Here is a 15,816-nt window from a genome sequence, read left to right on the forward strand (position 1 = left end):
GTCTGTCCTTTTATGGTTACTGGTACCTATACAAGCTGTGAAGAGACCTGTAGACAAGAGTGCACGTTTCCTTTGAGCAAGCATCCATTTGGTTCCAACCTCATCCACTCCTATGAGTTCAATTAAGTGGAAAAAATCAGTAGTACTTACAAATTAAAACGTATTTGCTTAAAGTAGTGACCTATTTATATAAATTAACTAAACAAGAGAGGACAGCATATACAATAGAAATGCCAGAAGGCAAGCGATCTAGCCATGACAGGTATGCCTGGGAACTAGTCAGGATTCTAATCTTCCTGAGTGGGAAAAAAAGGGAGGTTCAACTTAGTGTTCGCTAACAGTCCTCAAAGTGATAAAATTTAATGATTCCATATACATCTGCCTTGTTACCTTAGCAACAAATCACCTATACGTTTGGGACTCTTTAGTACCAATTTCTGCAGTCTGGCTATATGTCAGATTCTGGGGAGCTTTTTAGAAATGTAGATCCCTGGATCTCACTGCACATGTGCTGGATCAAAATCTCTATGGGTGAGGCCTAGGGATCTGTTTTCTGTTGTTGGGTTTGTTTTTGTTTTATGTTCCTCTGGTAATTCTGAAATTCTCAGCCTGCCACTGACAGAGCACCTGCATTTGGGAACTAGGTAACTTGGTGATCAAATGTTGCTGACCTAAACCAAATTAAATTCATTCAATCTGAAGTTCTTATTGGCAAGTACCTTAGCTTTCCATTTCACGTTCGCCAGATGGCAGGATGAACTTACTCCATTGACACTCATGCACCAACTAATAATACTCAAAGACTAGCATCAAACCAGATATGTTTATCTTCCACTCTGCTCTGTTGACAAAAATAATTGCTAAAATCTTTGATCGTGATAATTTGAGATACAAAAAGAAAACCAAATATGTAAAGAAAAAAGACTAATGACTTCAGTTAAACATTTGTCCATTGGCTACTTCTGTGATATAGATAGCAGTTCCTGTAGTAGTCTCTAAGATAAATAGGTTGGAAAATAGATTATCTCTTTCACTGGCACTAGTGATCTGTGATTTGTAGGAATCACTGGTTCTAACAGGTTCAAACCATCTCCAGGAAAGAAGGAGAAGGGATTTGGAAATTTTAAAGGAAAACTCAGAAAAGACAGAAAGAAAAGAAAAAACTTGTAGCCTCACAATAATTTTTTTTTTTTATGCTAGTTCACAGAGTGGACTGCCTTATAGGTACAACTTCATTATTGGTTGTTTCTCCTCATCCCATTTACTCTTTAACCTACTGGAGTGTGGCTCCCATCCCTCCATTAAAACGTCTGTCAGTGTCACCAAGACATAACATATTTCAATCCCATACACATGTCCCTTTCCTCCTCTTAACAGGCTCTAGCCGATTTGACACACTTGACCATTCCATCCTTGAACCACTTTTCTCTTTGGTCTCTTCACTCCATGTTTTCCTCCGACCTTACAAACCTATACTTCTCAGATGATACATACGTAGTATTGTTTTACATGTTTGGAAACTATATATATAAATAAAATAAATACAGTTGTATAACTTGCTTGTTTGCTCAACAGTATGACTTTGAGATTCCACATTAATACCTGTATGTCTGGTTCATTTATTACAACTGTGTAGTATTCCATTGTATGATATACCACAATTAATGCATTTTCTTTGGATAAGCATGTTGTTGTTCCGTTTCCAGACTTACCAAAAAAAGATGCAAAGTACACTTGTATGTATCTCCTTATCTGTATGTGCTAGTCTTTCTTTAGAATCTATATCTAGAATTAGAATTCCTGATTATATTCACATCCTTATGTTTTTAGTCAAATTAATTTAGAAATTGATAGAATTATCCTACCCTCAAACTAGGAAGGAATATGTGAAATTCTATCTCTATATCTTGAATAACACTTGATTATACCAGACCTTTTTCTTTTTACCCTTTTGATGGATAAATAATATGTCGTTCTTTAATTTTCGTTGCCCTGATTAATAATGAGGTTAAGCACCTTTTCTTATATGTATTGACCCCATTGGTTTTGTCTTGAATTGTTTATTCATGTTTTGACCATTTTCCTATTGAGTTTGTCTTTTTCTTACTGATTCATGAGTTTCTTTACATATCCTTTGTCCTTTATGTGTGCTCTGTATTTGTGCTATGTCTTTTCACTTTTATGATGTCTTTTGTTAGAAATAAGTTTTTAAAGTTTTATGTTTTGTGCTGTCTGTGTTTCATTTGACTCACCAGTTATTTGTTGAATGCCTGTTATGCATCGTTCCAGCCATTGGATATATAGCAAAGGAAACAAAAATTTCTGCCTTCATGGAGCTTACAGGAGCTTGGCAGGAGAGAGAAGAATAAAGAAATATATGAGTAAAATAGAAAGTATGTCAAAGGCAATAGGTACAATGAAAAATAAAATAAGACGGAAGGAATAAAGAGGCTGTGTTGCAATAGGGAGGATTGTTATTCTAGTGGGGTGATCACGAAAGCCTACCTGAGAAGGTGACTCCATAACTGGGTGTGTAGAAGTGTAGTAGTCGATGAGGTCAGCAAAGGGGACAAGATCCTTTAGTACCTTGTAGGCCATTATAAGGATTTTCGCTTTTCCTGTTGAGGGAGATGGGAAAACCATTGGAGGGGTTTTGAATGCAAAGTGATAAGATCTGACTTTAGGCTCTTATTTATGGAAAATGACTGTGAAAGGTAGAGGCAGAAGCAGAACATTTAGGCTTTTGCAGTAATCCAAAGGAAAACCAATAGATACTGGTACCTCCAGAGTAGTACAGCACAAGTGCGAGAAGTGGGCAAATTCTAGATACATCTTGAAAATAGAATTGATAGGATTTGCAGATCACTTGGTTGTAGCAAGAGAGAAATACAAAGACGACTTTAAGGCTTTTCAGTCTGAGCAGCTGGAAGGACGAAGTTGTCATTTATGAAGATAGGGAAGATTGCCTGAAGAACAGATTTTGTGGGGAGATTGGGAGTTCAGTTTGGACATTTTTTGACATACCTATTAGACATCCAAGTAGAAGTCCGTTGGATATACAAGTTCAACTTGTTCAGGGGAAAGGTTCCGGCTAGAAATATAAATTTGGGAGTAATTTGGGAATCCTCAACATATAAATAGCATGTAAGGTCACGAGGCTGGATGACATCACCAAGGGAATTAGTGCAGACTGTAGATAAAGTGGTCCAGGGCTCGCCAGTGTTAAGCCCGAGTAGGAAAAACAATGAGAAATGAGGTGTCCTAGAAGCCATGTGAAGAAAAGTGTTTTTAAGAGAAGGAAGTAATCAGCTGATAGCTCAAGCAATATAAAATACCTAGAATTAACATTTGTACTTTGCATTGCAGGGGCCTTCAGTGAGCGGTCAGTAGAATGAGAAGGGCCAAAATCTTACCGGGCTCAAGAGAAGGGGGAGAGGAATTGGAGGCAGGGAGCAAAGGAAACAACTATTTTCTTTCATTTAACAATCAATTCTGAATAACAAAATAAATGGCAACTATAACTAGATAGTTAAAGTGAATAACGATTTTTTGAAAAGTGTTTCACAGGTGCTAAATGACGTGTACTAATATGAATATACGTCCAGTATGTTCATTACAGATTGACGATGGTCCTGTGTCAAACAACACAGACACTATTTATCAAGTCAAGGAAGTTCCTCTCTATGCCTACTTAACAGTTTTATCATTTTTGTTAAGTATGTTATTTTCTTTGTTTAATGCATTAATTGAAATGGCCCTAAGATTTATCTCCTTTATTTGTGTTAGATTAGATTGAAAGATTTTTTCTAATGTTGAACCATCCTTTCATTCTTAAGATAAATCTTTCTTGGTCATAAAGGATTTTATTATTAATACTGTTGTTTTTGTTTTGTGCTTTAAAAAATACATTGATTTATCATATTTTATGTTTTTTATCCATATTTTACAGTTAGGTTGGTTTTTAATTGTCATGTATTGTCATTGTCCAGTTTGGGTATCAAGATTACATTAGCCTGATAAAATAAGTTGAGTAATTTTAAATAGTTGGCTTTTCTTTTTTATAGTTAGCATATGAGAAGATTATCTAGTCCTTGAAGACTCAGAAATCTACCTTTAAAAGTATCTGGGTTTCCTGTCTCTTAAGAAGAGGACACTTAATTACTAGTTCACTGTCTTTGATAGTTACTGGCTTATACAGCTCGTCAATTTTTTGAGTCAGTTTGGTGGTAACTCATTTTTCTGAAAAATCATCCATTTTATCTATGTTTTCAAATGTATTGGCATAAAGAACCGTATTGTGATTTTTTAAATCTCTGTTATATCTCTAATTATGCCACATTTTTCATTCTTAATATTCTTTGTCTTTTTAAAATCAGTTTTGCTATATATGTCTCTTTTGGTACGTTTTTCAAAGAACCAACTTTTTATTTGTTCTCTCTCTTTAGTTTAATCTTTATCAATTTCATTGAAACAAATTAGTTTTATTTCCTTTCTTCTACTTCCTTTAGGCTTACTCTTCTCTTTTTCTTCTTAAATTGAAATGTTTCGTATTACATTATATCAGGACACACATAGTGTCAGCTTGTCCCATTATTAATGATGCTAAGCTTGATAATTTTAGTTTGTGTGATAAGTGCTTGCTTTCTCCATTGTTAAAGGGGCATTATTCCCTTTGCAATTGCTAAGTAATCTGTAGGGTAATGCTTTGGTACTGTGTAAATATTGTATTACCCAATATAATTTCACCTAATGAGTTTAACAACCATTGATGATCTTTAATCAGTTGTTTCACTGGGGCTTGCTAATGATTTTCTAATTCTAGTCTTTCTATATTTATTAGCTGGTATTCTATAAAGAAGAGTTTCTTTTTTTGTTGTTGTACACTCTTTTTATTTTAGTTTGGTGGGTTTTTATTTTATCTTTTTTTTTTCTTTTGCTTGTTTTCAAATTATTGTGAATTTTTATTTTATTTTTTTCAGTGTAATCAGTTGCGGTCATTATTCTTTCTGATGCTCAAATTCACCCAAATACGGCTAGTAGGAACCCCTTCAGACTGGCTCTTGTGTCCTTTTGACATGTCTCCATTAATCTTTGAGCACTCCTTGCTTCCTGCCAAACGATGTCCTAACCCTGCTTTTTACTCTCCCTGCCATAGACTTGGAAATAGCCATTTATTAATGGCACCATCTTGACCAAAAACTTTCTAGTGTCTTTCTACTGTGCCATTTTTCTGTCTTTAGAGTTCAGCATTTTTGCCATAAAGTTTACTTATTGCATTCTCCTGCTACAAGGTTTTATTGGTAAAATGGTTTTATGGTGGGCCACCTGGACGGTGAGAACAGTGCTTCCTTTTTCCACTAATGGAGTGATACTGTACATGTAAGCTATCCTCACCTCAGCTCTATTAGGTAATATATGCCCTTGAAACAAATAGACTATTATTGTATTAAGATACTTGGGTAAAATGGATAATTTTTGCTGCGTACCCTAATGATAGGTAATGTCAGCTAGCATTGAAATAAAAACTTAAAACACCCAATGGGTATTGGTGGGACAGAACTGAAACCAAAAAAACTTAGAGCACTTTATGAATATTACATAAAATCTCAGTTTCCCTGGGAGTAATTATTTTTGAGGAATTATTTACAAAGTTCTTGAATTCTTCCATTTTATTATGGCAATTAAAAATCCTGTTGCTTTCAGGGTTATTTTGGTTCCAATAAGCTCAGTTTATTGAATTTTTGCCCAGAAAAAAGTTAAGAATGTAAAGTAAGTTTCACTAATAGGGCAGCTATTGGACCCAGCTCTGTTGCCTGTAGCAAGCACTGCATTGGCCATTGCTCTCAACAAGAATGGGTATTTAAAAGCAGCAGAGCCCAGCTCCCTGACCGAGAATGTGCTAGAAGCTGCAAGGTAGTAGTAGTAGGAAGAGGTACTCTTCGTAGCTATTCTGACTACTTCAAAAGTTCTAATGAGGGGGTAGCCGGTTAGCTCAGTTGGTTAGAGCGTGGTGCTGATAAAACCAAGGTTGCCCGTTCAATCCCCTCATGGGCCACTGTGAGCTGCTCCCTCCTTAAAAAAAAAAAAGTTCCAATAAGAATTATAGAACAGATAAGTGTGTATCTGGAAATGAAAAAGAAGATCCCATTGCTGTTATAATTTCAGGATAGTGATCTTCTAGTGATCTTCTGATTTGCATTTTAGGTGATAGTAGGAAATTATTGATACAGATATTTTGCCTAAGGATCAACTCTAGATTTTGTAGAAATGCAAAAAAATAAATAAAAAATAAATATGAGTCTCCAATATTTGGTCTTCACATAATTACTCGAGTATATTAGTTATACGATAGACGTAGAGACTGAATGGTTCAGACTCTCATAACAACCATTGTTGCTAATTTGAATCCAATCCAAATTATAAAGGATCTCAAAAATTCTCAGAGAAACACTTTGTGAAAATGATTGTTTTTCCATTTAATTTGTTTTGGTGAGTTTCCTATTTTATTGGTGTGTTTAATTTTAAATTGTAAATGCTTTGTGATATAAACTATATTTATAGCTTACATTCTCTACAGTGTTGGTAAAGTACCATGGACACACTTGTGCAATAAATATTTACCAGCTGTTGGAGCTCCTTACCAAAGGCTTAGTGCCCCTCTGGCATGAATCGCCACAGTTGTCATCTTTGGCAGAAAGCTGATGTTGAAAATCTTGGCTAGAATTCTTTTGCTTAAACAAGGGAAACCTGGGATTGTTGAATTATTGAACCCTTTTTTTATTTGACAATCGAGGTTTTGCCTTATCTAAATTTTAATAATTTATATGATAGTTATCTTTTTGCCTTATCTAAATTTTAATAATTTATATGATAGTTATCTTCTCCAGAAGTCAACTAAAGCTCAGAGCTTATTAGAGACTCCTAAAAGACAAGAGTGCTTATTTAGCTTTCATCTGTGTCTCTATTCATGTTCATTAATTTTCCATTATTTTTCCTTCTTTTTATAAGGTGAATGCACTATTTTGTTTCTTAAACTCAAAGAGAAGTTGTTATATAAAGCATTAACTCACCTTTTGATCTGATAAACAGTTCTATTGGGGGGATTCCATATCCCCACGAAAAGAGGAAAATTATGGCTTATGAAGATGTAAAGTAGGACAAATTTCTTATAATTCTTGCTGTCAATAAAATAATACTGAACATTTATTAATAAAGATAATATCTTCCTGTGCTGTTGACATTTCCCTCCTTTTGAAGAGGTATTTTAGTACTTTATAAAAAGTCAGTCGTTTGTTTTTTTTTCACCTCTCACCCCTGATAATTAAATATGTAAACATTCTTGGGATTTCCTTTACTGTTTAATTTTGTATAAACCTTTCCCCTAGTATTTCTGACCATTCTCCAGCTTCTTGGTAGTCCTACATCTTAAGAACTTGTCCATTTAAATTAATAATATAGCCATAAAGTCGCCACCTTATTTTCTTTCTTTACATTTTTAAATGAAAAAGTAGATCATTTATTGAGCTTCAACATTTAAGATCTGTGAAATGCATATTATTTCATAGGTATAAACCTAACATTGCAGGACTTAACATGGAAAAAAAATAAGAATTATCTGTAAAAAGCAAAGGATTTTTCCTTAGTTTGAAATATTATACCAATAAAACTTTTTCCAGGATTTTCTGCCTATTAAACAAGAAAAGGAAAAATCCCTTTCAGAAAACATGGATGCATTTGAAAAAGTGAGGACAAAATTAGAAACACAGCCACAAGAAGAATATGAAATCATCAATGCAGAGGTAGGATATCTTTTGACTTTTTTTTTCCTAATCTGTTATTAATCAGTCAATATGTAAATGAAATACCTTCTGATTTATAGAGATAATCCCACATGATAATTAGACTGCTTTGGGCCTTTAAAATACGCTAAAACAAACAAAATATCTCAAAGAACAAAGAGTAAGTAGAGTGATCCTTAAAATACAAAGATCAAAACCAAGATAAAAATAATTCCAAGAAGTTGAAATGAAATTGTCATATTTCATTATTATTTGAAAAGTATTTGTTTGCTCTATCTACACTTTTTTTATAAAAAGAAATTTACTGAAAGTAGTATAATATCATGAAAGCCAAGTATTTGACCATATGTGTCTGAAGCTACCTGAAATCATATCAGTCAGTTGCATTTACTATGTAAGTATTAGACAGGAGCACTGTTCATGTATTGGTAGTATTTATTCTCTCAATTCCAAATTGTCTGTATCTGTCACCCCACAAAGGATGAGATGCTTTGTGTAAAATCTAATCAAGACCATGAACAGTTGGTGGTGACGATATATTTTACAGGAAAGAATCCCACAGTTATTGCCTGGGTTTTCAGCCCAGTGTGAGCCACAGTTTCCTCATCTGCATAATTTTGGACTATATTAAAACTGCCACTTGATCTCATAATTGAATGATACTATAGGAATATCAGATGCTCCCCAAAATGTAGCTCAAGTCCTTTGTACAGTCATAAGAACCAGCCAACCTAGGTTTCATTATGTCTTCTCTGTTGCCTCTTCCAGTTATGTATAAGAAACGCCTTCAGTGGTTGTGAACATATGAAAACCATTTCTTATCTACTATGTTGCAAAAGGATCTATATTACATTTTTTGTGTTCATTCATAGACTTTTAACAGATCTGCTTTTTATGAAAGATCTCATTTCTTCACCTTGACTAGTCACACCATTAAACAGTTAATTAAAATTGTGTTTAAATAACTAAATAAATTATTTATTTATTATTATTAAATAAACTCTTTTCATTGTCAGATTAAACATGGTGGTTTTGTGTATTATCAAGAAGGTTGCTGCTTGGTTCGTTCCAAAGATGAAGAAGGTATACCATAGTTTTTCCTTTTAACATATTCTGATTTTTCATAGGAAATTTGATATTCTCAGAGGTATCAAAAAAAATTTTAGATTATTTCTGAATTTTCCCCTTTTTTTATTGACTAGTTTTTAGTATCTGGGATTCCTTAAGATATAGTTAACAGCTATACAAAAGCTTTGACAGGGAGAATAGAGGTGGGAACCAGCGTTTCTTGAGCATCTGTAATATACCAGGTACTGTGCTAGGTAACTTTTTACAAATTATTCAGTATCAATTAAATTGTCTTACTTTATAGGTTCTATATGGTCTAGAAATACTAGATTATAACTGTCAAATAATACTACATAGGTTGATGCATAGTATAATACTGAATAACATAGGATAATAAAATAACTAATGCCAGTTTCTATTGCAAAGCAAGCTACCATCAGTGCTGAAGGAGGCCAGAATATAGCTTCTTATAGTAGAGAAATGCGAATTTAAAACATTGAAATACAGTTTAAATAATATTTAAGTACATCTTGTGGCCTTATCTCTTTCATTCTTTCCTCTATGCAGCAGACAATGATAATTATGAAGTTTTGTTCAATTTGGAGGAACTTAAATTAGACCAGCCTTTTATTGATTGTATCAGAGTTGCTCCTGATGAAAAATATGTAGCCGCCAAAATAAGAACGGAAGATTCTGAAGCATCTACCTGTATAATTGTGAAGCTCAGTGATCAGCCTGTAATGGAAGCTTCTTTCCCAAATGTGTCCAGTTTCGGTGAGCCACCAGCCAAAGCAGTGTTCTGTGTTGAAAAGGCAACAGTAAGAGAATTGTTTATACTTTTGAAACATTTTACTTGCCCATGTGAGTCAATGAGAAGGTTAGTGCCTGATCTGTTTATCCCAGTGGACACCACATCTCCTTTCTATGTGCCTCTTATTCAGGAGACCTTCTTTAATTATATATCCAATAGCAAATTGCCCAGGGTCACTACTGAGAGTAACTTTGAACATGTTGAACTAACTTAGTCATAAGTAGAACTCGTGATATTTTTACTAACAGAACCAACTTTAAATTTTATCATTTATCGAGTAATACTTATGCGTTTGTTCATACTCTTACCCTACCGTTTCATTTTTCAACATAAATTTCCGTTTGATAACTAAATGCTTTTGCAGTTCATTGAAGTTATATCCTATCTAATTAATTCTCAGACATACATTTGGTACCTTTTAACCTCTGTGACATCAAGATGCATATTATACAATGATGTCTTACAGTCACTGTCAGCCAGGTGGCAGTCATGATGTAATTGTGTGAAAACTTCCGATGACAGCTTCTGGTAAGATCAAGAAAACACTAGCATTAAAGTCTATTTGGTAGTTTAAGACATCCTGTGGCTTGAAGGCAGTCATAAAACATTTAGGCATGAGATAAAATGATCCAGTATTTCCCCAGACTAAAGTTGGAGGTTATAGATTAAAACATAATTCATCTCCTGAAAGCAAATATTGACTTATTAAAGTCTTTCCAAAATATAGAACATTCAACTCCTATCTAGAAACTTGAGTACCCTGAGACTGATAACAGCTTGAAAACTTATAATTGATGTAGTATTTTAGTCTCTAGAAAGCTCTGAGGCTTATATATAACACAAGTTATATACAGTTGAACCTATGTTAGATTTACAGAGATAAACTTGCACATCTCTTCGGCACTCAAAATTAGAATGCACTTTGCTGGTTTGTTGTGTTTTTTTTTTTTTTTAACTGTAAGTGGGTGGCTGTGTGTAATTCTTTAATTGTTTTTTTTTCAGAGTGGGTAAAGGATGAAGAAGAAGAGGATGTTTTATTCTACACCTTCCAGAGGAACCTTCGTTGTCATGATGTATATCGAGCCACTTTTGGTGATAACAAACGTAATGAACGTTTTTACACAGAAAAAGACCCAAGGTATTAGAATAATACAATTAAATCTTTTTCTCCAGAGTATTTCTCCAGTTATCTAAAGTGCTGCTCTTGGTTGACTTAAAATGTTGATTTTGGCTGGAACCAGATGTAAGGCTAAGATGAGCATAATCATTCTTTCATAAGTTGTTTGGATTCAAAATTGGAGTCTAGATATATTCAAACTGCAGAGTGAACACAAATACATCATTAAACTGTAAATGATTAGTTACTAACATTCTCTCTGGACTGTGACGCATGAGAGGAGTTGTTAATTAAATATTGAAAGGGTTGTTATATAGCAGTTAGAAATCTCTTGTAAGTCATAACTAGATACCATGGTGTCAGTTGTACAGAATTTACTACTCATTTCATATAGATTATTTGAATTTTAAATTGCTTTGCCTTGAGCCATGGTGGCTGTTGGTCTTTAAATTTTACTTTCCCCAGTAATTTGGTAATTTCTTCTTAAAGCTAATTCTCTTTACTTCCTTGTGATCTCCAAGATTCATGCCTTATATTACCACTTAACCACACTTGGAAGGAAATGATAGTAAATTTATCTGGCAAAATCCCTTAACTCTTACCTAGATATACTTTTCCAAATGATTTATAAGAAAAAAACTTTTTCTTAACATAAGTGTCCTGTCACCTCATACATCGTTTAACAGTATAGTTTGAACAATATCTGAACAGATTTTATTTAAAAAAAAAAAAAGGATTTAACACCAAATAAATCTATTGCAGTGAAGTCGATACCTAAAACAAGAAAATTAACCCTTCATTTTATAAAATGTCAGAGCTGACAAGGACCCTAAAGAATATCTTGTACAACCCCCAGTTTATATTAATAATTTGTAGTCTGGAGAAGTTACATTATTCCAGCCCATAGAATTAACATTCTTAGTCCAGTAATACAGTCACTGTTTCTTGGTGTTTTCTTTCCTGATGATTTTTTTAATGAGAAACTACCAAAACCATTCGATCTGTTTTATGTGTCATTGGTCAAGGATATCTTTTGGAGATGACAGTTTAAGCTAGTAAATTATTATTTTATATCAATGACTTATGATTATGAATCATTTTACATCTTGTGAATAAAGCTCAAAATTGAAAACAAAAAAATTAAAAACCAGCACAGTGAGCTATATACCCTTGAATAAGGTACTTCCTTGCCATATGTTGTTACTGTCCTAAGTTCTAAAATTGAGTTGTCATACATACATTTAAGATTCTTAGAAAATGCTTGGCTACCAGCGTGCTTTTTCTTCCACATAAGGAATGAGCCACAATTAAATATGTTTAAGCCTAGTTTGGTATTCGGAACCCTGACCTACAGCACAGACTAGTTTGTGGATTCTGAATACTTTAAACACAGCCCCAAATCCAAAGGGAAGGACCAAAAAGGAAAAAGCAGAATAACTGAAGAGAAAATGGAGTAAAGATCTTCATAGAGCTTCTAAAACACAGTTACTTTTTCTGTGATTGCTTTGACCCCCCAGATGTCAGTTTTCTGTACAAATAAAGTTTGCCAAAATGACTATAAGTTTTTCTGGTTCCTTGAGATATAAAGTTAGGTTGTTTGAGATCTTGCCTTTTTCTTAAGGTAGATGTTTATTGCTATAAACTTCTCTCTTAGAACTGTTTTTGCTGCAGCCTCTAAGTTTTGGTATGTTGTATTTCCATTTTCATTTATTTCAAGGTATTTTTTTTATTTCTCTTTTGATTTCTTCTTTCACCCATTGATTGTTTAGAAGTGTATTGATTTCTATTGGTGGATTTTCCAGTTTTCCTTCTTTTAAGACTGTGTGATCTAACATATAGTCTTTCCTGGAGAATGTTCCATGTACATTTGAGAAGAGTGTATATTTGGCTACTGTTGGATGGAGTGTTCTGTATGTCTGTTAGGTCCATTTGTTTTAAAGTAATAGTTCAAGTCCCACATTTCCTTATTGGATTTGTGCCTGGATGGTCGATCCATAGTTGAAAGTGGAGTATTGGAGTCCCCTATTATTGTTGTATTATTGTCTTTTGTTTTCCTTCGGATCTGTTAGTATTATATATTTGAGTATAGCCTTATATATTTGAGTATTCAAATGTTGAGTGCATAGGTATTTATGATTATCATATCCGCTTGAATTGACCCTTTTATCATCATGTAAAGGCCTTTATTTCTTGTTAGAGCTTTTGAGTTAAGGTCTCTTTTGTCTGATATTAGTATGGTTACTCCTGCTCTCTTGGTTTCCATTTCCATGTAATGTCTTTTTCCATCTCTTCACTTTGAGCCGATGTGTGTCCTTGAAGCTAAAGTGATTTTTATAGGCAGCATGTAGTTGGGTCTTGTTTTTTAATCTAATCAGCCACTTTATGCCCTTTGATTGCAGAATTTAATCAATTTATATTTAGAGTAATTATTGATAAGTAAGGAGTTCTTAATGCTGTCTTATTAATGTTCTCTAGCTATTTTGTAGTTCCCATGTTCCTTTCTTCCTTTCTTACTGTCTTCCTTTGTGAATTGATGATTTTCCATAGTCATATGGTTTGATTCCCTTCTTGTTATATTTTGTGTATCTACTTGTAGGTTTTTGCTTTGTGGTTACCATAATTGTCTTCTTTTTCTAAGAAACTTGTCACTTGTCACTAAGTGTATTCTCACTTTCCTATAACCATCTATCTGCCAAATAATTGACCAAATAATTTATCTTTTGATTACCTGTGTAATCATCATCATCAAACCAATATAAGTAGATAAAAATAGCAAAGGAAGTGTTAAAAATTAAGAGCAAAGTAGGGTAGGTGATTTGCCCTACAACCATATAGGAAAACATGAAGTTACAACAGTTAAAATAATACAAACTGACAAATAATAGAGACCAGAATAGACCCTAGTATGTATAAAAACTTATTATATGATAAAAGAGACCTCACTAACTAATGAAAAGTAAATGGGTGTTATGTTTTTAATGCTGTGAGAAATATTGACTATTTGGACAAAAATAATTTTCATCACTTTATACATCAGCATACATTCCTAAAAGATTTAAAGAATCTATTGATAAAAATAAAACCATCCAGAAAAAAAAACAACCACTAGATGAAAATACAACTATTTCACTCAATTTGGTTGAAATATTTCCAAAGCATAAAATCAACAAAAGAAATTACAAAGGTAGTGCCAGTATTCTTGGTTACCTAAAATACGTGTATTAAACTCTTTAAGTCAAAAACCATTGTAAACAAATAAATTTAAATACAGATGACAAAATGGAGGAAAGTATTTTTAACAAAATTGCAGCTGTATTTTAATTAGGCTGGTGAAAAAGTAATTGCGGTTTTTGCAGTTATTTTCAAGCTTTTAAACTGCAATTACTTTTGCACCAATCTATCCTTAATCTATAAATAGATGTTATCGACCAATATTTAAACTATGTCACCAAGTTTAAAATGGATACAGACACATGACAGAAGAAATAAAGTTGACAAACATGGCAATGTAATCCAGTACAGAAGGAATTTACCAAAATGTTAGCCATGCTTATCTCTGGGTAATAGATTCAGGGTTATCATTATTCTTTATATTTTCAGTATTTTTGGTAAAATTACTTTTCTAATAAGGAAACATGTAAATATTTAAAGCCATCCGTTGTTTCAAAGTGAAAAATTAGTATTTCCATTCCTAAGAATTTATCCTAGGGAAACAATTGTAAAGGTCAGGGAGGGGAAACTAGGTTCATGAATATATTCCCTTTTATATCCTTTATTACAGTAAAACCTTAAAATCTAAATTTTTAAGAATTATAGTAATTTAATCTGATAGACTATTAAATTGCCATTAAAAACAATGATCATAAAGACTATGTAATGTGGAGGGAGATACTGATATCTGAAGTGAAAAATGCAGAATCGAAAATTGCAGCTGTGTTTTAATTATATCTATTTTAAGACATGCATGAAATACAAATAAACTTTAGAAGGAAAAAATAGTTACGTTAATTTTTTAAATGTGTTAGGTTAGTGGGATTGTGAGGATTTTTTCTTCCTATTGTTGTTAAAAGTAGGAGGAGGGGGGAAGGAAATCCAACATATATACAGAGGAAAAACAAAGTAAACTTTGTGTCCCTTTTCATCCCTACAGTTATATATCTCCTCTAGGAAATGTATTTTCTCTTCTTAGCAAAATGCCCTTAAAATCTATTAATGTGGTTGAGAATTAGATGATATCTGTACTTTACATTGAAATGCATTTAAAATAAGATGGATTGATGATGCATATATGTGATGATAACTGTATCGCAAAGTGTTAGCAATGATTGAATCTCAGTGATGGGGATATAGGTATTTACCTTACATTTCTTTCAACTTTTCTGCGTGTTTGAAAATGTTCATAATAAAATGTTAGAGAAAAATTATTTTAAATGTTTTTGGGGGGAAATGGGAAAACAATAGCAATATTTTAGTTTACAAGCAGACTTCACTAAGGAGTTGTTTTTATTTTCCATCTGCATTATAAATTGACATATACACTGACACCTGTGAGATAATTGTCATTAATAAGTTATCATACATTTGAAATTTATTAGATTTTCATATCTATTTCTCTCTCTCTCTTTCTCTCTAGCTATTTTGTTTTCCTTTATCTTACAAAAGACAGTCGTTTTCTCACTATAAATATCATGAACAAGACCACTTCTGAAGTATGGTTGATAGATGGCCTAAGCCCTTGGGACCCACCGGTACTTATCCAGAAGCGAATACATGGGGTCCTTTACTACGTTGAACACAGAGATGATGAATTATACATTCTCACTAATGTTGGCGAGCCAACAGAATTCAAGGTGATCCTGTATTCTTCTTATCCCTGTTTGGGCTGTTAAGAAGTGTCACCCTTCCATCAGCAGCATTTTTTATTCTAAAAGTTCATTGTTTTGTAGACTTTTGGTAAAGTGTAGAAATCGATGCTACCTTCCTGTGCATAACCAAACCCATTTCTCTTCCCTTAGAGCTAA

At 33.2% G+C, this 15,816-nt stretch overlaps 1 protein-coding gene across 5 annotated transcripts in view; it reads left to right on the forward strand.

The window, feature by feature from the left end:
- PREPL (prolyl endopeptidase like) overlaps window positions 1–15,816 on the forward strand; it is a 32,153-nt gene that overhangs the window by 4,140 nt on the left and 12,197 nt on the right. For 4 of the 5 annotated variants that reach the window (XM_033124405.1, XM_033124404.1, XM_033124408.1 and 1 more), the window contains 5 exons: window positions 7,677–7,799; window positions 8,816–8,882; window positions 9,435–9,641; window positions 10,681–10,816; window positions 15,429–15,645. In XM_033124405.1, coding sequence (XP_032980296.1) covers window positions 7,677–7,799; window positions 8,816–8,882; window positions 9,435–9,641; window positions 10,681–10,816; window positions 15,429–15,645 — 750 coding nt within the window. The remainder of the gene's footprint in view (window positions 1–7,676; window positions 7,800–8,815; window positions 8,883–9,434; window positions 9,642–10,680; window positions 10,817–15,428; window positions 15,646–15,816) is intronic. The other variant, XM_033124406.1, reaches the window with a different exon arrangement.

This window comes from Rhinolophus ferrumequinum, chromosome 13 (assembly GCF_004115265.2).
Source record: "Rhinolophus ferrumequinum isolate MPI-CBG mRhiFer1 chromosome 13, mRhiFer1_v1.p, whole genome shotgun sequence".
In the NCBI taxonomy this organism is placed as follows: Eukaryota; Metazoa; Chordata; class Mammalia; order Chiroptera; family Rhinolophidae; genus Rhinolophus; species Rhinolophus ferrumequinum.